General features: G+C 42.7%; 11 protein-coding genes across 11 annotated transcripts; 6 read left to right on the top strand and 5 right to left on the bottom strand.

The window, feature by feature from the left end:
• Positions 1–184: 184 nt before the first annotated feature.
• Positions 185–3,190, top strand: PUMCH_003971 (uncharacterized protein; the record flags this gene model as incomplete). Its single annotated transcript, XM_063022924.1, has 1 exon — positions 185–3,190. The coding sequence occupies one exon, from the start codon at positions 185–187 to the stop codon at positions 3,188–3,190; it is 3,006 nt and encodes a 1,001-aa protein (XP_062878994.1).
• Positions 3,191–3,374: 184 nt separating this feature from the next.
• PUMCH_003970 (uncharacterized protein) lies at positions 3,375–4,862 on the bottom strand (the record flags this gene model as incomplete). The annotated part of the gene is made up of 1 exon (XM_063022923.1): positions 3,375–4,862. One exon carries the CDS (start codon positions 4,860–4,862, stop codon positions 3,375–3,377), a length of 1,488 nt encoding a protein of 495 aa, XP_062878993.1.
• A 274-nt stretch (positions 4,863–5,136) lies between these two features.
• Positions 5,137–5,829, bottom strand: PUMCH_003969 (uncharacterized protein; the record flags this gene model as incomplete). The annotated part of the gene is made up of 1 exon (XM_063022922.1): positions 5,137–5,829. One exon carries the CDS (start codon positions 5,827–5,829, stop codon positions 5,137–5,139), a length of 693 nt encoding a protein of 230 aa, XP_062878992.1.
• Positions 5,830–6,631: 802 nt separating this feature from the next.
• Positions 6,632–7,498, bottom strand: PUMCH_003968 (uncharacterized protein; the record flags this gene model as incomplete). Its single annotated transcript, XM_063022921.1, has 1 exon — positions 6,632–7,498. The coding sequence occupies one exon, from the start codon at positions 7,496–7,498 to the stop codon at positions 6,632–6,634; it is 867 nt and encodes a 288-aa protein (XP_062878991.1).
• A 133-nt stretch (positions 7,499–7,631) lies between these two features.
• On the top strand, positions 7,632–8,795 carry PUMCH_003967 (uncharacterized protein; the record flags this gene model as incomplete). Its single annotated transcript, XM_063022920.1, has 1 exon — positions 7,632–8,795. The coding sequence occupies one exon, from the start codon at positions 7,632–7,634 to the stop codon at positions 8,793–8,795; it is 1,164 nt and encodes a 387-aa protein (XP_062878990.1).
• Positions 8,792–10,981, bottom strand: PUMCH_003966 (uncharacterized protein; the record flags this gene model as incomplete). The annotated part of the gene is made up of 1 exon (XM_063022919.1): positions 8,792–10,981. One exon carries the CDS (start codon positions 10,979–10,981, stop codon positions 8,792–8,794), a length of 2,190 nt encoding a protein of 729 aa, XP_062878989.1.
• Positions 10,982–11,409: 428 nt separating this feature from the next.
• Positions 11,410–12,588, bottom strand: PUMCH_003965 (uncharacterized protein; the record flags this gene model as incomplete). The annotated part of the gene is made up of 1 exon (XM_063022918.1): positions 11,410–12,588. The coding sequence occupies one exon, from the start codon at positions 12,586–12,588 to the stop codon at positions 11,410–11,412; it is 1,179 nt and encodes a 392-aa protein (XP_062878988.1).
• A 409-nt stretch (positions 12,589–12,997) lies between these two features.
• Positions 12,998–13,714, top strand: PUMCH_003964 (uncharacterized protein; the record flags this gene model as incomplete). Its single annotated transcript, XM_063022917.1, has 1 exon — positions 12,998–13,714. The coding sequence occupies one exon, from the start codon at positions 12,998–13,000 to the stop codon at positions 13,712–13,714; it is 717 nt and encodes a 238-aa protein (XP_062878987.1).
• A 338-nt stretch (positions 13,715–14,052) lies between these two features.
• PUMCH_003963 (uncharacterized protein) lies at positions 14,053–16,647 on the top strand (the record flags this gene model as incomplete). Its single annotated transcript, XM_063022916.1, has 1 exon — positions 14,053–16,647. One exon carries the CDS (start codon positions 14,053–14,055, stop codon positions 16,645–16,647), a length of 2,595 nt encoding a protein of 864 aa, XP_062878986.1.
• Positions 16,648–16,941: 294 nt separating this feature from the next.
• PUMCH_003962 (uncharacterized protein) lies at positions 16,942–17,931 on the top strand (the record flags this gene model as incomplete). The annotated part of the gene is made up of 1 exon (XM_063022915.1): positions 16,942–17,931. The coding sequence occupies one exon, from the start codon at positions 16,942–16,944 to the stop codon at positions 17,929–17,931; it is 990 nt and encodes a 329-aa protein (XP_062878985.1).
• Positions 17,932–18,136: 205 nt separating this feature from the next.
• PUMCH_003961 (uncharacterized protein) lies at positions 18,137–19,861 on the top strand (the record flags this gene model as incomplete). The annotated part of the gene is made up of 1 exon (XM_063022914.1): positions 18,137–19,861. One exon carries the CDS (start codon positions 18,137–18,139, stop codon positions 19,859–19,861), a length of 1,725 nt encoding a protein of 574 aa, XP_062878984.1.
• Positions 19,862–22,626: the final 2,765 nt, after the last annotated feature.

Below are 22,626 nucleotides of genomic sequence, written 5' to 3'. Positions count from 1 at the left end.
TTAATACTAAAAAACATACTCAAAAGAATCAAGCAATATTTCCTCCCCGACTTTCCAAAAATTTCTTTATCCCATATTTATTTTCCTTGGTATGGACACGTCCCTATCCTAGACCCCTCAGAAACGTATCGTCACCAATTCTCCAAACTCGCCATACTCATCAGACGCAGAATCCCGATTCGCTATGTCTGACACGGGTATACATTCTGCGAACGAGTCAGGTGACTCCACGCCACTCAACGTCAAGCGTGAGAGGGAAGATGAGGGATCACCCCAACCTTCAAAAAGTCATAAACCAAACGATGTCTCGGACGAAGATGAATCGGCCGATAAAGAGCTGGCTGCTGCCACTGCTGCCAAGGTTGAAAGTCTGGACTCTGCTGCTCCAGCCGGTGCCGATGAGGGACAACAAGAAGAAGAAAACGAGAATGAGAACGAGAACGAAAACGACGAGAACGAGGATGATGAAGATGACGACGACGACGAAGAAGATGACGATGATGATAATGTAGGATCCTCTAAAAAATCTAAAAGAAGAAGAGCCAACCAGTTCCTTGATATCGAGGCCGAGGTGGATGATGAGGAAGAAGATGAACTCGACGAGGACGATGAGGAGGCAGAGCTTTTGCGTGAACAATTCATTTCCGACGACCCCAACGAGCGCGAGGCAAATATCCCGGGCCACGACGATGACCGTTTGCATAGACAATATGATCAAAGACGTCAAGAGGCTGAGGATCAAGATGCTGAGCAATTGGCCGAGACCTTGAAGCAGCGTTACAGAAAAACACATACTGTCTACCGTGGTGACACTGCTGCCAGTGGTCTTGTATCCCAAAAGTTGTTGATGCCCTCCATCAATGACCCTGCCATTTTCGCCATCCGATGCACTCCAGGTCGTGAGAAGGAGCTCGTGAGAAAGTTGTACGAGAAGAAACGTACTTTGGCTCGTCTGGGTCGCCCTCTCGAAGTTTTGTCGGTGTTCCAAAGAGACGCCTTTAAGGGTTACATCTATATTGAGGCAAAGAAGCCTGAGGCTATCCAACAGGCGTTGACCGGTATGGTCAATGTCTATGCCAACCAGAGAATCATTGTGCCTGTGAGTGAATATCCCGACTTGCTTAAGCAGGTGAAGTCCACAGATGTTGAGATTGTGCCAGGTATTTACGTCAGAATCACAAGAGGAAAGTACAAGAACGATTTGGCCATTGTCGATAATTTATCTGAGAACGGTTTGGAGGTCCGCTGTAAGTTGGTCCCACGTCTTGACTACGGCAAAAATGACGAAACGACATATGATGGTAAGGTCATCAAACTGAAAATCAGACCTATGCCCAACCTTTTCAACGAGCAAGAAGCCAGAACCTATGATCAAGAAGGTTTGCAAACTGGAAGAGGCTTGCGTTCCTACATCTACAGAGGTGACGAATACCAGGATGGTTTCCTTTTCAAGGACTTCAAGTTGCAGTACATACAAACAAAGGACATCCACCCTCGTCTAGATGAGTTGGACTTGTTCCAGAGTGGTTCCAGAACTGGCGACGGTATGGATCTCGCTAACGTTGCAGCCACTTTGAAGAACAGTAAAACTCAAGATGGTGGCCAAAGCAGTGCTTTTCAACCAGGTGATAATGTTGAGATCCGTCGTGGTGAGCAAGCTAAGACTGTTGGTAAGGTGGTGGGTGTATCGTTGAATGAAGTCACCATTGTTGTTGTCGATGCCGGTGACAAACAGATGATTAATCGTGAAATTACAGTCACTAGCGGTGATTTACGTAAGGTCTTTGCCCTTGGTGATCACGTTAAAGTCATAGAGGGTAAGCACACTGACCGAACTGGTTTGGTCATAAGACTTGATGGTGACTCTGTGGTTTTGCTCAGTGATCAAACAAGAGAAGATATTCGTGTTTTCGCTAACTACCTTATTAAGGCTACAGACTCTTCCACGAGTGCGGATATGGTCAACAGTATGTATGAAATCAAGGATCTCGTGCAGCTAAATGCATCTACATTCGGTGTCATTGTCAAGGCTGAGACTGGGTTCTACGGTATTCTTACCTCTGATGGCCGTGTCGTGGATGTGAAACCTACAGGTATCTCCAGAAAGCTCAAACTCTCAAGCAGAGAGCAAGTGGCTACTGATAAGCATGGTCTGACCATCAAAGTTGGAGACTCTGTCAAGGAGAAAGGAGGAGACAAGAAGAAAGAGGGTACAATTCTCCATATTTACAAGAACATTCTCTTCATCGAATCTCGTGAGTTGACCGAAAATCTCGGTATATTCGCCACTAATGCTCTTAATGTGAGCACAGTCTCGACCAAAGATCTGATTATGTCCCGTAATCTAGGTCCTGATCTCAGTCGCATGAACCCCAACCTTAAGCTCGCTCCAATCGCTGCGCAAGCAACGAAAATGCGCGTTGGAGGTAGAGACAAATTGATCAACAAGGATGTTGTTATCAATAGTGGAAACCACAAGGGTCTTATGGGTAAAGTCATTGAAACCGACGATGTCGACGCACGTATCGAGCTCCATACGAAGGCAAAGAAGATCAAGGTCAACAAGACCAAGTTGAGTGTGTTAATTCGTGGAGAATCCATTCCTTATTTGCGCTTCATCGGGGCTTCGGAAACCGGTGGCAGAGGAGCACATTTGTCTCTGGGTCCAGCTTTCTCATCGGGTGGCCGCTCTGTATTGGGAGGCGCAACTCCAGCCGTGGGCGGAGGTGCTGCATCGGCATGGCAAGGAAAAACACCTTCAACCAGCGCCGGCGCCACCTCTAGTTGGGGCTCTAGTGGAGGATCATCCGCATGGGGCTCTAGTGGTGCTACTTCCACTTGGGGTGCCACTGGAGGTAACTCAACATGGGGTGCTAGCAACAACTCGGGTGCTGGGTCTTCGTGGGACGCTTCAAGACAAGGAGGCAACCTGGCTTGGGGACGTACCGGAGGCGACTCCTCGGCTTGGGGTAAATCCGGCAGAGCCTCGGTGTGGGGCGACGGAAAGAACTCTGCTTGGGGCCGCAACAACGAAGGCAACAACTCGGCGTGGGGCTCGAACAACAAACAAGGAGGCAACTCGTCGTGGGGTGCCCAGAAAGATAACTCTTCCGGGTGGGGAGATAATAATACTGGCAACAGAAATGTTTGGCGTGGAAACGGAGGTGGGTCGTCGTGGGGCCAGCAGTAGGAAAAAGAAAATAGTTCAGCCTCTTAGAGGTTCTGTATTTGTATAATCAAACAATCAATGAGATAAAGATATCTTCTAGTTAAACGTGAATTACAATCAAGCATTTACAGAATGAAATTACATGAAAGTTTGTTATACATCAATCTATTCATTTTGTGAATCTGTAAATGCAAATGAAGAGTGGCTAGCGTGGAATGCTCTCGCAACCAGGACAATTATGTAGGGTCTCGTGCACAAAAACATCACAATCAATGCAAAAATCTTGCGAACATTTCTTGCATCGGTAGCGGGAACTAGCGCCCTTCAGGGTATCCTCAGAACCATTTGGAAACTGAAGAAGGCATCCATAACAATGCGAACTGTCGTATTGCGCACTGACTGGAACCTCTATATATTCCATGAGCGGAACAAGATGATGATATGATCTTGCCAAGTGGGTAGACAAGATGAGCATAATGCCACATACTGGGCAAACAATTGGCAATTGACACACCCTACTGTGACACTGTGGACAGACATAGCCGATTGTTGCGCCTGGAGATTGGCTCGGGTTTTGGTTCTGTATCACCGAGACCGGCTCCATCAAGTCCTTGGATCCTCTTGTAGGATGGCAAGCACACAAGGCAGGGAAGTTGGGGTTGACTAGTCCGTTTGTTGTTGTTGAAGAAATAGAATGTTTCAGCGGGAACCCCATTTTGATTACTGGAACTCCCTGAGTATCTTCGACCTTGGCCTCTGGTGACTCTTTGGTGACTGCCAACGGCTCGACACAGTCCATGAGCAACTCTTTGAAGTGGGCGTCATTCATGATCACACCATAATGTCGAGAAAGCCCGAGCGAACGTGTTTGTGAGCTGGACAGGAAATTTGTTTTTGCTACAATCTCTTGGCATATAGCGACTTGCGCAGAAAGACCAATGATCTTGACCTTGATGTCTTCTTTGGCTAGAGCACCAATCGTTTGATGGATATCTCCTGGATCGGACGTGAAAAGCGCACCAAAGATGATCAAGATCTCCTTTGAGTTTTTCGAAGATCCCAAGCTCGGGTCGCCAAAGTTCGAGCCAAGCAATGACCGTGCTAACTCTAACGCATTCTGCAAAGAAGGGTCACCCTTCGGCTCGATCCGTCCATGCTGACGGGCCTTAAGACCCCTGATTCTATCCTTGTGGTGCTCTGGCAGCCCGCTGACCTCAGACACCACCTGTGCTACACCATTGCGCATCATGACGATTCCTATCTGAGAGATCGGATTCTGATCGAAAAACTCATCTACAAATTCACCTAGCAAGTTAAGCATCGCACCAAATCGCGTCGGCCGAAGATCCTTCTCCAACATTGTCAGAGATCCATCTATTATGACTATTAGTGTTCGAATGATTCCACGCTGGAACGGAGTGGTGGGATTCTTGAGGATTTTCTTCTTCCGCGCCTCGATCATCTGCTGCACCAAGTACACCAACGACTGTTCGCCCTCCGCCTTGTTGTTGACGATTTCCCATGGTCTTTGGTATTCATCTTCCCAACTGTAGCCACCATTGGCACCTTTTAGGCTTGTGATGGCGACTTTTGAGCGGGTTCTTTTCGAGGTTCCGTCGGGCTCGGGACTCAACAGGTGTTCCCTCAGTTCTTTTCCGGAACCGTTGTCGACGAATTCCTCATCGGAGTCCATTTGCGGTGAGGAAAGGTGGGTTGGAAAGGTGTTGTTCCTGTGTGGAGAAGAGCTCTTCCCCAGATCTCAGATAAAGAACTGTTGAAAGACTTTGGGATTTTGTTGATTACTGTTTTATGTTATTTATTCTTTTACATTGTTTATTATTGCATATTTTGTTTATTCCGTTTACTCTTTTTCGTTTTGTGGTACGGTTTGAGGTATAAAGTTGTGTTGGTGAATTGGGCAGTAGGAGAATCAAAGAGACGTAGAGTGAGAAGACGTAGGCTTATGCTTAGGCCCAGTCCCATGTAATGTCGATGCGGCCGAGACTCTGGTCTGCAAGCTGCAAAAATGCAGAAGGCGAGAAGTCCAAGTCGTAGTATTTGCATGCCTCACATCTGTCGGTGACAGTCACTTGAACGCTCTTCCCTTGGTATTGGGCGTTGATTTTTCTTCCACACAAGGTGTTACGGTTAGGGTTTCCACCGGGGGTGTACTGGTCAAACAATTCGTGGGAGAGGGCTACGATGTAGTCGGTGTCGACATTTACAATTCCACAGGCGCCAAGTCCGGTGTCGTAGTAGGTACCTTGGCCATTGAAGATGTCGAAGGTGGCAGGAGTAGGTGAGCTAGAAGCTGAGGAAGTTGTAATAGTTGGAGCAGTAGAGGTTGTAGTGGGTGTAGTAGAGGTTGTAGTGGGTGTAGTAGAAGTTGTAGTTGGTGTAGTAGAAGTTGTAGTTGGAGTAGTTGGAGTACTAGAGGTGGTAGGAGTAGTGGCAGGGATCGTAGAGGTTGGCGTTGTTGTTGCTGATGGAGTCGTAGATGGAGTTTCAATAGAGGTCTGTGGAAAAACCTCAGTATACTTCTCATATCCATAAGATTCAGTGATAAATTTGGTCACAGTGACCCACTCAATAAATGGCACCGGAGAAGCATTAACGGCTTTCAAAACAGCCAACGCCGCTGGAAGATAGGTGAATCTCATTTCAAAGGAACGTAGTTAAGGAACTGAGAAGATTATGTTTTTCAAGGGTCCAGACTGTGCGGGACGCAAAACGGTTATAAAGGAATGTGAAGGGTCTGAAAGGAGCGGCAAGGAATGACTTAGACTGGCTGGCTAAATCAGGATTCAGACGGGTTTAAATATTTTGGGTGGTATTTGCACCCATTGCATAAGGGATGTGTTTCAGGCACCGGATTCGCGCATCATTCCTGCAGCGGTTGCCTCTTTAGGCGCCCGTGCATCGTGTGATCTGAAGGAGCTTTCAGAAGGAGGTCGTGATGTAAATACAAGCAAAAGCGGAACGTAGATTCGATGTGCAATGCGGCTGAAAACACTCCTGAAACGTTGTGGAATGTCATGTTTTGCAAACAAAAATCTGGGAATGTAGCGATCGTAAGGGCAACCGATAGATTTGGTCGAAAGCTGACCGTTTTGGGACTTCAGCCAGTCATCCAAGTGTGCAGGCATAGGTAAAGAAGGGTTGGTATTCGTTAGAAATGGAGCCCCTCAAACTATAAACGCTAAGATTTCTTGGGTTGCGCAACTTTTTGGACTTCAGTGGCTCCGGAATGTGGAATGTGTGCTTTGCGTTTTGGGCCACATTGTGACCGTATTGGTATGGGCCTGAAGATCGGTGTATCAAGTCAGCGCCGAATTTCTAAAAAATACATTGGAATTTTATGACTTTTGCCGGGCGCATGGTATAGATCTTGGAGAAAGGGGTGTTTTGTTTGTGTTTGGTGTTTGTAGGGTTGTAGAGGCCACAGCTATATGTCCCTTAAACCTATAATGCGCTCGAATCTATTTTCCGCTTTTTCGTGTCACTAAGTGAATAAAAATATGGCATCCCTTGGTCGTCAACTCGTGGAAGGAGCTCTGCCATTGCCAGAATGTCTTCGTCAACATTTATGACTTTGTTGAGGTACAATTGATCTAAACTAGGTAGTTCGAGGAGAATGTCTTTCGAACACACATCCACAAAACTGTATCCCAGATGAATTTTCGGACTGATTTCTTGCTCCAGGGCTTGTGCTCCATAGAAAATCTCGTATCTTTCCTCACCAAACTCAGTCTTGAATGTCTCTGCAGAGATGTATAGAGGGAAGTCAAGATTGGGCGGAAACTCCTTCCCATGGATTTCCTTATTCTTTTTCACTTTCGGAGTAGGCGCACTTTCATTTTCCTGGATGTAGAAACTTCGGAGAAGGTGAATGGCCTCTATTCTCATGATGCCTCCGATGCTGTCGTAGCTCTCACCCTGGGCTTTGATCGTGGTTCCATTGCCCCCAAATCTCTCATTGGCGGCTCCAAAATAGACCTTTTTGATTCCAATCTGTTTGAGAGCCAGTGCACACATCACACACGGCTCGATGGTCACGTAAACGGTCAAATTTGCAAAGTGAGAGGCACAAACACCAGCATCAGCACCCAAAAGATTCTCCTTCTTCATGATTTTGTCGATGGCTTCAAACTCTGCGTGTCTAGTTCCATTGAGAGACTCATTAGTATTGTTGCAGCCATACGAAACGATCTTTCCGGTACGATTATCGACAAAAATACACGCGACTGGGGTTTCTCCAATCATCAATGCCCTATAGGCCACAAATGTAGCCGCAGCCATGTACAGAAAGTGGTTTTGTAGATCGGTCATCGCAAAGAATCAATCAGTAAATTTCCACCAGTATGCTTTAAGAATTAGCGGCTAAATAATAATGTCACAGCAAACACAATTGGATTCTTAAACTGTGTCCAAAAAAATTTTATTTCACCTGTCACTGGTCGAGATGTACTATGCTCTCAGGACTAATGTAAATAGTGATCTCCCCACATTAACTCTTAGTAAAGTGTGTAACATGAGTAATTTGGCGAAAAGTCTTTGGCTGCAAAAGAAAAAAATGCTGACGTGTTTTCCGATAGACGAAGATGGGAATGACGGAAATCAAGAGTCTGATGTGCCGTCAATGGCAAATCTTGAGGACGATCTTGTGTTGATAGAAGAGTATGAGAAAGCCAAGCTGCTATTCCTGATCCAGGATATTTATCGGATTGAGGATACTGAAATAGAGATTAAAACGCTTTATCGTCCGCCGAAAAATAAGTCGGCTCCAATACTTATCTGTCACCATGGCGCTGGATCGTCTGCAATGACGTTCTGGAACTTGGCCAATGATGCTTACAATGAATTAGGCTATGGATCGTTTCTCTATGACGCAAGAGGCCATGGAGATTCGACTGAGTCGGATCATTTGGATTTGAGTCTAGAGGCGCTCACAAATGACTGTAAGTTCGTTCTTCAGGAGTTTGTCAGACGTCATAAACCTGAGAGTATCTTGACACTTGTAGGCCATTCGTTGGGTGGTGCCGTATTTACAAACTTCTTGACTACCCAATACGATCCCAATGAATTCAATGGCGTTGTTGTAAGTGGATTGGTGGTAATCGACATAGTAGAAGAGCTAGCAATACGAGCATTGCTCACTACGGAATCTTTCATTGGAAGAATGCCTAGGTCGTTTGCTACATATACGGACTCGATACAATGGCATCTCGACTCGCGCTTACTTAACAATTATGAATCTGCCAAGATCAGTGTATGTCACCTTCTCAAACGTGGAAGCGGTGAGCGATTGTTCTGGAAGTGCAATTTTAATCAACTTCCAAAGTTTTGGAACACATGGTTCCCAGGCTTATCAAAAAACTTCATTGTGAGCACTAACGGTGCCGTTTCTAAACTCTTACTCCTATCAACGAACGAGACTTTAGATAAAGAGTTGATGATTGGGCAAATGCAGGGCAAATACCAACTCATTGTCTTCAACAAATCATCCAAAACAGGCCATTTTCTTCAGGAAGACGCATGTAAACAAACATTATTGAGTATACTGGACTTTATTCGTCGGATCGAGCTAACTAATAAGCTACGAAGTGAGAATAACTGGAGACCCTAGTCGACTTCCTCATTCTTGGGGACAAAGAGACCATTTTGCTTCTTTTCCTCAACCTTCGCACGAGGCTCATGATATCTGTTTCTCTGGTTTATCTCCGATACAATGCTATCGATGTTTTTGCTGGCCAATGGAAATCTTGGGTTGATCAAGAATGGACGCAAATCAAATCTGTTATCATCTGGTGAGTATTGCTCTGCGTGGTATGAAGGCGTCATAGTGGTCATCTTGTGCCTGTTGATCGCGTAGAAGAAGTAGAACTTTTTCACCTTCTCTGCAATTACCTCTGCCGAGTAGTTGTAGGGTGGACGAGACCACTCATGGTACAATTTGACAAACATAGCCTTTGGACCACACTTATCAACTTTTCTGAGTTTTCCGAATGCTGACAATTCTTCATATGTCATTCCCATATCCACCTCGTCTGATTGAACGTAATCTTTTGTGATAGGCTCAAGTTCCGCAGTAGGAGTAGCTTCAATGAACTCCTTCAAAATAGGGATGTTGAATTTCTTCTCGGCCCATTTGATAAAAGCTTTTAAGTCGGTTTTAGAAATTCCTCCGATAGGGTTGAGGTCCGCACTTGAACAATCATACTTGGTCAAGTAACCACGCAAGCATTCATCGACGTTCGCACTTCCCAAAACGAGAAGACCACCTTCTCTTCCTTTCGTCCAAGGCAACAATTGAGCAAAGAGGTAGCTTAGAATCATTCTCAAGCGAGCCTGGATGTTCTGGAGTGCCAAATTCTCAGTTTGTGAGCCGCCAAAAATCTTGAAAATGGGCTTCTTACCGGTTGCAACCTCGAATAAGCTGACGACAGAGCTCACGACAGAATCCATGTTCAAATCAACATGGTTTGCGCCGATTTTGGCAGCCAAATCTCTGGCTCTTTCTCTAGTTTCCTTCGACGAGTTTTCAGTCCCCATGTATGACGTGTAAAATAAGCGACTAGCAACAGTCTGACTCAATTTTGGATGAAAGTCCTTAGATTTCGTGAGGGCCCTTAAGTCTTGGAGAACTTGTTCATTTCCGGCGTCAATGCTCTTAACAACCAATCTACACATTGAGTGAACAATGACTGCTGTTGCACATGAGTCGATGCCTCCACTCAAAGGAAGAAAGAATCCACCGGTCTTGGAACGACGTAAATAATCCCAAAGCCAGCATGCTGGACCAAGAGCAATTTCTTCCTCTGGTTTATGGTATCTTGCCGGTCTTGGTTCGGTAGGTTTCACCGAAGGATCAAACACAAGAGCAGGAGGCGACATCTCGAAGTCAACGAAGACGGAATGGTAAGGATTTTCACTTGCGGTTGATTGAAGAGCTGCTGACTTCTGATTCCTGTAAGAACGAATGTCATTGAGATTGATAGTTGCAGTCACAACTTCAACATCATCAAGAGAGAACTGCTGACCCTGTGCAAGAATTTGACCATTGAGAATGATGCAGGCGCATCCATCGTAGTAAAGACGATCACCATCGCACCCTTTTTGATTAGCATACACATAGACTCCACCACACTTTTTGGAAGCACCAGAGATCAACTCCATTCTGACATCCAACTTCCTGAGTTCATGGTGAGATCCAGAAGAATTGGTGAAGATCTCGACACCATCAAGGGCCATTGCAATATGTGGAGATTGTGGGGTGAAAAGTTCCTCACAAGTCTCAGCTCCAATCTTGGTGTCCATGGTTTCTATGACACAATCTCCGATTGGCACAGAGGTCTGGTGGGTGATGTTCTTGATTTCCCTTGGCAAGTAGAACGTTTCGTGATACTTGGGTCTGTTCCAAGGAGTAAAGTACCGCATTTCTCTGTAATTGCCGTCATTTGCAAGATGCAATTTCGGTCTAATGAGAAGAATCTTTTTGTTGAAACTGATCACACGACAATTGTACTTGATCGACTTGTGTATGATAGGCATACCAATATCCAAGATAATGTTGTCGGTATCAGGATGGTTGAGGATTTCGCCATACATCTGCCATGACTGCTCGTAGAGATCATTCTCGCCAAAGTGGTCTAAACATCCATAACCACATATTTCCAACTCTGGGCCCACTCTGAGTTTAGCACCTTTACTTTTAGCCACACGGATACTTTCCAAAATACGGTCACGGTTTCCCTCGAAGTCGAGAGCCCATTGGTTGAGGTTGCATGTAGCAATTGTTACGAAATGTGCCATATCTACGGGTTTAGCTGGGTTTTGTTCGGTTTTTGGGCGGAGATAGGGAAATTTAGAGTGAATGTAATGTGTCCTGCACTGGTAAGAACCGACTCAAAAAGTTTGTTCCGGAAAATTTAAAAATGAGAAAAAAATGGCTCTAATTTGATTTATTGAAGACGTCTTTTGATCAGTCATTTCATGAGTTTATGGGCTTATCGGATAGTGCCGTCCACAAAGTTGGCTTGTTGGATCTGTACCTAACTGAATCAAAGGTGATTGAGCGGGTATGGGTGGGAATGGCTGGGGCGCTACATTTTCTTTTTGGAAATCTTTTTTTATTTCGGATAAAATTTCTGGAATTATCAATTTTGAGAAGTGAAACTCCTAGACGTGTGCCATTTCCTGGCTAATTAAATATGTGTGGATTGTAAGAGGTAATCATCAGCCTAGGCCTTGACAGTGATGGGATCTCTGCCACTGGCGATGTTACATTGGTGCATGAGTCTCTTCTCATCCATGCCGTCGTGGGTTCCCTTGAGCTCACCAGTGACCGAATGCCAGACACCCTGGTTGAAGAAAATCACCAAGTCACCTTGGCTCCAAGAATGTGCCAAAACATTTTTGGAAGCAATAGCTGGTCTCATCATCGAGTGAGCCTTCTTACGAGCTTCTTCAAGGTCTAAGGTCTTCACTCCTGAATCAGTCTTGGTGTGGAGTTTATTGAGGCAGCATCCATGGACCTGCAAGTGATGCTTTCCAGTGACTGGGTTGGTCCATACCATTGGTAATTTTTTGATTTTCAGCTCCTCCCATTCAGGCAATTCATCCATTTTTGTCTCTTTTCCCTCGGAGACCATCACTAATCCATCCTTGTTGGCCTTTGCAGGCGAGATGAAGATATATGGATGTGGAGCGTATTCTACAATTGTGTTGAGGGCAAACTCCTTTTCTTCGTCGGAGAGACGCTCAAAAGCTGCAGCTCCACTGACAAAACATGTTGCTCCTTGTGTCAACTCCAAAACATCCCCACTTCCATCATCATAATCGATGAACTGTGTTTGTGTCGCAGGAGGCACCTTGATTCCGAGAAGCGTGGTGACCATGGGAGGAGACAAGTCGTACAAAGCAGAGTCAATGTGCCATCTGTAGAATCTTGTTTTTCTTTCATTGATAATTTGTTCTTCTGTCAATGGGTCCTTGTGGAACGAGGTGTGTGATGGATGCGTGAGAGAAATGGCCTCACCGTTCTCATTTCCAGGCTCATCAGCTTCAAAGACACCTTGTCCCAAAATTTGGACCTGAGGCTGGCTCTTGACACTAGTTCCGTCTTTTCTCAATACAGATTTCTCGTGACGGAATTCCTTTCCGTGTCCATACCCGGCAAATCCCTCTTTCTTTGGCTCAGGAATCGAGGGGTCAAATCTTTTGGTGAGGATATATTGACTGGAAGGAGCTAAGTCTTCTTGGCCGGGGATCACCACGACAAGATGTGTGAGCGTAGCCTCGTACAATGCTTTAAAGTCTTCTTCGTTCAATTTGGAGGGATCATTCTGGGCATAAGTAGGTAAGTGGATTGTGCATCCAAATCCATTTTCGGAGGGATTTACTTGGAGAGAGTCTGTCATTTCCAATGTTCAATTCTTTCTTTGTACTTTTCAATGTAGGAATTGCGTCGATCAAACACAATTGGGTGTCTCTTATATACTTCTCGAAATGTGGAGTGGCAACCTTATCAGTTGCAGTATGCGGCGATAGCCGATAACCGTCCCGCGGCACATCCGGTCGGGACCAATAACCAAAATGAACAAATGTGGGCAAGACCGAGCAAATGGGGCCACACGATAAGAATTGTTGCTTCTTTCCTAAAAATTTTTTTTTATCTTTGTATTTGACAATGCCTGTTTTTTTTTCTTCGTTTTCGTTTCTCCGAGTTTGCATTTAGTCAGCATTCGCGTTTACCACACGAAATTACTCACTTGATCTACGTACAATTCTTACACCCTTGCATTAATACATCAAACTGATAATTATACAATGACGAAGCTGTTCGAAATGGTATTTAACGTTCCAATGGAATGTGACGGTTGCGAACAATCTGTCAAGAACGCATTGCAAGACACCAAGGGTCTAGAAAAGCTTAACATTGATTGGAAGTCGAATGTCGTGAGCGTAATCGGCTTTGTGCCGCCCTCAGAAATTGTGAGCTCGCTCCAGAAAATAGGGAAGGATGCTATCATCCGAGGAACCGGAGCTCCCAATTCTGCCGCCGTGTCAATTTTGGAGTGTTTCCATTCATTCAAGAAGAACCAGTCGGTCAAAGGTTTGGCCCGAATTGTTGCAGTTGACCAAGAGAACCTCGTTGTGGATTTGACTTTGAGCAACTTGGCTGAAGGAACATACTATCCCCAAATCAGAGCCTCGGGTGACTTGAGTGAAGATGGGCTTTCCTCCAGCAAAATTTTCCACAGCTTTGAACCTTTCGTGGTATCGGGTCAGAACGCCGCTTCATCCGGCAGTACTCTTGGTGACTCGCATCAACAATTCTTACAAGCGCGCTTGCGTATCATGGACATTATTGGACGCAGCTTTGTTTTATCAAAGGACAAGGAGGATGTGACTGAGGATTCGCTTTGCGGAGTCATAGCTAGAAGCGCAGGTGCTTGGGAAAATGACAAGTACGTCTGTACATGTAGTGGTAAGACAATTTGGCAAGAGCGAGTGGATGCCTTAGGTAAAGGGATCACTTCGTAAAGGAAGGGCTACGATGCAACGAGCCTTCGCAAAGAGTAAGTGCGTAAAACTTCATGACAGATTATTTTAATAAACGATGTACGATCAAAATCACATAGCGCCTAACGAAATAGTGGTTGTCTAGACTATGCATTAATCTGTTCGAAAGCTGAAAGCAAGTAACCAGAAGCATCAAAACAAAGAAGCTAGAAAAAAAAAAGCATGGATAGAAAATTAAGTCTACAATTAGTTAGCAATTTTGTCGAGTTTGACTCCTTTTCATGTTGTCTTTTTTCAGTCTCGCCAGAAAGGGTGGGGTCTAGTGTAAACATCAAATAACTCAGAAATAACAGTCGTCAATGTCCCACATACCACAACATGACAAACATTACGACGCGAAAAGCCTTTTTGCAGACCAATGGGACCTGATTGTAAATAAAAATACGGTGGCGATCAAGCTTTCCAATTTCCCTCCCAACTTCACTATTGAGGTTATCCTAGAAGCACTTGCTCAGGTCTTGGACAATCTAAGTCCCCCTGGTTACATCGAGCAGTTGTGTCTTTCAGATAATAGATTAACGCATCTCCCTAATGCAATAGGGTTGATTCTTTCACCGAAATTACGAGTTGTGGACTTACATAACAACCTACTCACGTCATTCCCCCTGATACTAAGTCAATGTTCCAATTTGGAGAGCCTCAACCTCGCACAGAATTCTATTAAGTTCATTCGACTGAAGGAGTTTGTGGAGTTATTGTCTTTGAGATATTTGCTGTTGAGAGACAATAAGATCTCATTCACAACACCTTCGTTGTGTGACATTTTGTCTCTAGAAACCATAGTTTTGACTGGAAACCCTCTAATATTACCGCCTATTGAATTTTACGAATCAATCTCGAGTACGAACGAGCTAAAATCTTACCTCTTCAATAACCGTGTTGCTTTAGACCAACATATCGATAGTCAAGCCCATGTCATTTCCAAGCAGATCTCTCCATCTACACCAAGTTTTGTCAGAACGAGATCTTTGTCTGACACCAGGTCAAAATCGCTGAAAGCTTCACGGAGGATGGGTCTTATCATCAACAGCAGTAAGGTTACCCCAGATGGAACACTATCTTCAGCTGGAGGCGTGTCAATAGACTCTATCACTCCAAGTAAACCTGAGCGGAAACTTCTGCTTCCAAATGAGAAACTCGACTACTCAAATGATGATGAAAGAGACACAAATTCGCACATTGAGTTCTCCAAGCTTCAAATTGGCACCGCTGGATCTGGCAATTCAAAGACTATAGATTCCTCGTTAACGAGTAAAGTTCCCGAATTTGTACGTAACCGAGCCAACACGTATAGAGAGGAACACGTAGGTGAAGCACGAGAATTTTTCGATGGAGATCACAAATTGAATACATTTTCAAGGCGTTTGTCGACCCTACAAGAACGCCCAAATGATGAACTCGCACGAGTACAGCAGCGAGATCGCCATACTGAAGTACCAAGGTCAGAGCAGGAATCTAAAAGTACTCCTGATCGCGCAGCTGCTTTCGATATTTCCCCTTCAAAAATGAGCAAAGCGACTTCGCTTGCATCGGCAAATGGTCTTCAAACACAACTTTCTCCCCCTTCCAACGTAAGCACATACAACTTTCGCAACTCTTTGGCCACGATGACAATTGGTAAGAAGCTTATTCATTGTCTATACGAGTTCCGCCGCGTTCTTGCTCGATTCTCGTCAGAAAGACAGCCCTCGTCGCCTGTGCTAGTGAAGTTGAATTCCTTCAATACCGAGATCAATCTGATCCAAGATAAAATCAGCCTCTGCGAATCAAGTGATGATTCCAGCACTTCTCTAACCTTTTTGATACACGGATGCACCAATTTGCTTAGACAACTCATTAGTCTTTTTGCCGAAAATTCAAAAACTTTGGGTGTAAATTCACAAATATTTGATCTCAGGGCCATTTACTTATCGCTTTACGGTGTTGTATGCGAATTGCAAAACACGTATAAATTGACTATGTCAACTTCAAAGGCGCTCAGCACAATTGGAAAAGGCATCAATGTTGCCAGCCCAAATTTGCAGGATTTACGAGCAAAAAGTTCTTTAACACAACCACAAAAGGACCTGAGTACTGAAACTTTTGTGAGCGACAATGAGGTAGACAACAGGTTGTTAAGAGCCCTTGAATTTTCGGCCAAGGACGCTCATATTGTTCTCAAGGAACTAACAACAACGATAAGTTCACTCTTGAGTCTCAACCTGATGATGGCGCCTACTATGACACCTACACTCACCACTAGATGCAAAGATCTTAGCAGTGTGTGCTCTGCTACAGTCGAGATAAATCGCAGACTCGCCATCAACTTAAGCAATTTCAGAACGCAGCAAACCATTCAAACCAAGAAACTTCTATGGGACGATATTAATGCATTTTTGAAGGCCATTCTTCAAATTTTCGCCGCAGTGAAGGGAATTATGAACGAGGCACCAGTACTTAATGATGTTCGACAATCCATGGCAAATTTGACAAAGTCTACAAAAGAAGTCACTATACTCCTTGAGGCATCGTCATTTAAAACAAAAACAGAGCTTTCGACATCTTCTCTGAGCTCCAACCTCAGTCTGCTTGGAAATGCTTCACTAAATCAAGGGCAGCTGTCTAATCTGATCTTCACTTCTTCTGTTAATCTTCAACAACTCTTCAATCCCATCTCATCTGTGCGAACACCCTCTGCATCGAACCATACTCCATCTTCCAACACTGGGGACATATTCGCGCATGACGGAACAAGGTCAACTCTCAATATAGCTTCTGGTGGTGTTACGCAACAGAGCTCTATCCAACAGAATGCCGGACCGCTGATGCCAACTCTGGAGCCTGGTATCGCGAGCAGCGCTTTTCCAGTAGATCAACAAGCCAGCAAAGCTGTAAACCCCTTTGAACGCATGTAAAAGTTTACGAAAGTATTGTTGAATTGTATTTATGTTTTGATTGCACTGATTCTTGAGGTTTGAAATGCATTCTTGCCAAACAATAGATTATTTTTTTAGTGATGGAAATACGAGGTAAAAATGAAGCATCGACGATAATAAAATAATTCTAAAAAAAAGCAGTAAATAATTGCCAATGGTGTTTTGTTCTGAGAGAACATCGAACATGTGCCCTTGTGCTTTTGAATAGACGAGTCGCGGCGCTCCACAATTGAACAACTTCACAACCCAACCACCTAATTTCTACAACAAAATATGCTTAGCGCATCGTCCCAACCCAACTTTCCAGCTCCATTCAATCCAAACAACAACAACACTACTGCCAACAACTCTGGTTCAAACGAGAGCAAAAAACGGGCTCTCAGTGACGAACAAATCTATCAATGGCTCTCAGAACTTGTAACCGGGAACAACAGAGAACGCGCTCTTCTTGAGTTAGGAAAGAAAAGAGAGCAGTACGATGACCTTGCTCTTGTATTATGGAACTCTTATGGTGTTATGGCTGTGCTTTTGGAAGAGATTGTTTCAGTATATCCGTTTCTCAACCCGCCTGTCCTCACAGCCTCTGTCTCCAATAGAGTTTGCAATGCCCTTGCATTGCTTCAATGTGTTGCATCAAATAGCCATACAAGGACATTATTTTTGAGTGCAAACCTTCCGTTATATTTGTATCCCTTCTTGTCCACCAGCGCCAGACAGAGATCATTTGAATATTTACGCTTAACAAGCTTGGGTGTTATTGGAGCACTTGTTAAAAACGATACTCCTGATGTTATTAATTTTCTCTTGACGACCGAAATCGTTCCTCTTTGTCTTAACATAATGGAGATTTCGTCAGAATTATCGAAGACAGTTGCAATTTTTATCTTGCAAAAAATTCTTTTGGACCAACAAGGTTTATTTTATATTTGTACCACCTACGAGAGATTTCATACAGTTGCTTCTGTATTGTCAAAAATGATTGAGCAGCTCAATGTCCCAGCCGACAGATCCAACCAACAAAACCAAGACTCTGGTTCTAATTTCGCAGTGTCACATCCAAGTCCACTGGGAAGCTCTGGACGCTTGCTCAAGCATGTGGTTAGATGCTACTTACGCTTATCTGACAATCTTGAGGCTAGAAAAGCATTGGCGAATATCTTGCCCGAGCCTTTGAGAGATGGAACTTTTTCTACTCTACTTCAAGATGATCCAGCCACCAAAAAATGTTTGACCCAATTATTGCAAAACATCAGTGAAGCTTAATTAATGGTCTCTAGAGCTTCTTGATATCGCATTTCTCGCTCTCAATAGCCCTTAGTGCGAAGAAGATAGGATATGCGCTAGCTTGCATGTAACGAAATATACTGTATATTGCATTATGAAATCATCTCGTAGATAACTTCTGCCCTTCGCGAAGAGCTTCGAGAAACCGTTACTCTGTTTCTCTTTGAGATCTTTTCAACACAAAATGTCAGTAGATAGCAAGAGTAATCAATTTACTCATTCCAATGTGGAGAGAAGGGCCTCAATTGTCTACGGATCTGTGGGCAAACAGGGTTTATTTGTTCCAAAAGATTTCTTGCATTTAGGTGCCCAGCAAGAAGACTCTTCCGAACAAAACGAACATGAGCCATTGTTAGGCTTGCCCAACAACCAATCCACCAAGCCTCGCCGTAAGTCTAGTGTCGCAAGGGAGCTCCTTCAACAAGAGCGTGACATCCTCATCAACAATCAAATCCCATGCGATGAGACTGATGATAACAATATTGCATTAGCATTTGAAGATGCCGTTATTAATAAAAAGATCAAGAAAGCTACACCACTCAATGAGTTGGTCGCTTTGGTGAAATCATCTATTCCTCTTGTGATGACTTTCCTTCTCCAAAATTCCCTTTCAACAGTATCTGTTTTCTCTGTTGGACACCTTGGAGCTGCTGAATTGGCCGCTGTATCTATGGGAGCTATGACTGCCAACATCTCAGGGTATGCAACAATTCAAGGTGTTTCCACCGCCTTGGATACGTTGTGTCCGCAAGCTTTTGGAGCAAAGAAGTATCATTTAGTTGGCGAGTACATGCAAAAGTGTATTGCACTTAATTTTGTTATCATAGCCCCTGTTCTCGTCATTTGGGTCTTTTTCGGTGGAGAGATTCTCAAGCATATTATTCCTGATGAAGATACTGCCGTTTTTGCTGGTGAGTATTTGTTTTACTTGTGTCCAGGTATCCCAGCATACATTATGTTTGAGTGTGGTAAGAGATTTTTGCAAGCTCAAGGTATTTACCATATCTCAACAATTGTCTTGCTTTTTGCCGCTCCTTGCAACCTTGTAATGAACCTTATTTTTGTCAAGAAGTTTGGCTTCATTGGTGCTCCAATCGCTGTATCGATCAACTACTGGATTATGTTCTTGGGATTGTTGTTTTCTACACTCTACATTTCCCGCAAATCAGACACCGATACCCCTATGAAGTGCTGGAGCAGTTTGAGCGTTCGTCGTGCCTTCCTGGGATGGCGTAATTTGGTCTCTCTTGCTATTCCAGGTTGGATTATGCTTGAGGCAGAGTTTTTGGCATTTGAAATTTTGACCTTTATGGCCTCATACTTAGGCACTCGTAAGTTAGCAGCACAAGCTGTTGGTCTGACCATTGCCTCTTTGACCTATCAAGTTCCATTCGCTATTGGTATTGCCTCATCCACTCGTATTGCAAACTACCTTGGTGCTGGCTTGGGCGAATCCGCAAAGACAACAACAAAGGTCGCAATTTGCTTTGGTTTTGTCGTCTCGCTCTTGAACTTCTTCACATTGTACATTTTCCAGATGCCCATTGCTGAGTTGTTCACAAAAGACCCTAAGGTCATTGAAATCATTCACGACATCATGTGGCTTGTTGCTTTGATGCAAATTTCTGACTCCATGAACGCAAACTCTGCTGGTTGCTTGAGAGGTCAAGGACAAACCAAGATCGGAGGTATTGTGAACTTGGTCTCTTATTATGTAATTGGAATCCCAATGTCCATTTACCTCTCCTTTTTCTCCCCATGGAAAGGATCATTGGATGGTTTGTGGATTGGAACAACAACTGCATTGACTATAATTGCAGTTGTCCAAACTTACTGTTCCTTGCATGTTGATTTCGACTACTTGTGCGACCAAGCTAGAAAGCGCACATCCGAATCCCTCCTCTTTTAATGTACCAGAGGGACATTGTTGACTTCTATCGTTTCATATTTTCATCAATCGTTAAAGAATATCAAAAGTCTGTAAAATCACAATGGTTTCAAGCAAAAAATTAATTTCAAATAGGGACTGAGCTGACTTAGATGTCTCAGGCCATATCGCCAGTAGCTACCGAAGCGAAAAACACATTGTTCACTGTACCTCCAAAATAGCCCTTGAGAGAGCACGCTTCGCAAAAACTATTCATGACTAGAATAATGCAAGCAAAATGGTGCCTACCACAAATCAAATCAACAAGCAAAAAATAAAAATTGATCCTCTATCTTTTACTTTACTAAACTGAAGGAGTCCCTCCTTTGTCATTTCTAGATTCATCCATTAATTTCTCGTGAGAAATCGTATTATAAATCCAATAATGACATTAAAAAACACACGGATATACAACTCTGATGAGATAGAGAAAATAAACGGTGTGATTGTTCAGAACGCTGCGACAGAAATTGCATCTTCAATTAGCACTCATGCTCCTTTAACGGGGCACCAACGAAATAATGTTGCAGAGAATACAGGAGCATTTTGAGTTAAGCAGAACAACAAGACAGAAGACCCAGTTGAAGAATTTCGAAGATCGTAGCCCGGCCAATTTCTGATAGCTACATATTTAGAGGGTTTAAATGAGCGAATTTTAAAATAAAGATCTTTGACAAGAGATAAAGGGGGACCCATTGGAAAAAATTAGAATAAATGAAGATAGGCAAAAGCAAAGGGGGACAACTTAACACCCAGGTGTTACAAAATTATCAAGTAAATCTGTATAGCTTCGAGCCGTATTATACCCAGAACTTTATTAAATGACTGACACTGATTGAAGAATATGATTGCAGCAAAAAAAGTATTCCAACAAGCAATGGAGCATGTATTAAGAATTATGATATATGTTTAAAACAAAACCAAAAACATAGCTCGAAGGACATGACATTGCCACTAAATGACAGAGTTAAATATAAAATTAAGAAAACTGCTGAATCTCGATTCTCTGCAAAGTCAAAAATCTCAATACTCAGATAAATATACTCTCAAGGAATACTATTAAAAAATTAATTATAAATAGAGTATTTATTATCGCATTTATGAATTTATATGATTTTATTAAAGTCCAGAGTGTTGCAAGGGCGTAATGACAACACTGCGCTGTCCATCTTGGTCACCCAAATACGGCGAACTCCCACATTTACTAAAATTGATATTTACAGCAATTAATTATTTAACCGACGATCTCATGTATATTCTGATATTTTTTACAAGTTGTGCCAATTATAAATGTATCATAAATAATACCCCACCCAAAAGTGCAAGCATATTCTTTAGGTATCTAGGTATTTTCAAAATTAAGTTATCATTGACGTACTACTTTCAGCTATTGAGTAGAATTAGATATTCTATTGTAATTACGCTATTTTAGATACCTTCTATAAATGCAAAAGAAAATCAATCTGATATTCATGCCTGAGCTCTATGACAAACCACTCGTGCTATATCGTCAAACCCGTACAGTCAATATAGATTTTGAAGTAAATATCAATTGGCACGTCAAATAAGGAATGTTGAACCCCTGAAAATCAGAACGCAGTGTCACAGGAACAAAATCATAAACAAAAATTAATTGAGCTGACCTTCATGAACAAAGTAAAACTAATTAAATATACTTTCACCCAAATACATAACAGTATAATTAAGCCAAGATACACTTTTAATTGAGGTAGTAATTCCAAGAACCTTTTTTTCAGTAATAGCAATTTGCAAGTAAATATAGTTCTGTGAATTTTAAAACCCTTTCTTCATTCTCAGCAGTACTGATAGAAAGAAAATCATTTCAAAAAAAATTAACGAGATTAGCGATATACATATACCTAATGATTGAAAATAACTGTTTCATACATACGCTATTCACCATAGACCATAAATAGTTTCGAAATAATCATTTCTTTAGTTAAGCTTACGGATATATGAATAGACCCACTCAACACTTGAAAAGAAAAACAATAGTTTTGATTTATTTCTCCACATGATCTCTCTGTATAAGTTTAGATGGAATTAGCACGATACTCAGAAGAACTTTGCTTAATTATTTAGTAAGTTAATCTAGCAACAAAAAGGACAGTAAAATTTACGAACTTCTACTTACGCCAGTACTTTACAATTGAAAGCGTTTCTGAAGCTTGAGAGTGTTCATGATGATCTATACAAAATTAAAAAGATTATGTGAAAAATGTCCAAATACATACAAATATTTTAGTCGTTAAATGCTCATTGCCTTAATAATATGTTATAATGTCAGTTTCAAAAGAATCTATTGATATGCTGATGAGTCAGGAAAATAATGTTTCATAGTACTCAAAATGGTTGAGTAAGGTTTATCTAACATCCATATCTTTCTACTGCAACAAGTTTGTCCTATAAACCTCTTACATAGACAATATCACTTGTTGCTACATATTGTGCAGCCACTAACGAGATAAATTTGTTCACCATAATATCGCAATACATACATGCCATGTATTTTCTTATTTCGTTAACGAAAGTTCGTTTAAATATTATTCTATATCTTAGAAATTGATAATTCGACGAAATACATAATGTCTAGGTAGAGCAAAAGTGACGAATTTATATATATACGAGCACTTCATGTATTTTGATAGACCTTTTGTTTTGTAATAATGACACAAGAAGTATTCGTATGTCTTTAGTATCTGTGTCAACAATTATCATGTTATTTA

The sequence above is a fragment of the Australozyma saopauloensis genome, chromosome 5, assembly GCF_035610405.1.
Source record: "Australozyma saopauloensis chromosome 5, complete sequence".
Taxonomy (NCBI): domain Eukaryota; kingdom Fungi; phylum Ascomycota; class Pichiomycetes; order Serinales; family Metschnikowiaceae; genus Australozyma; species Australozyma saopauloensis.
This window is presented reverse-complemented; position numbering and strand designations above follow the sequence as displayed.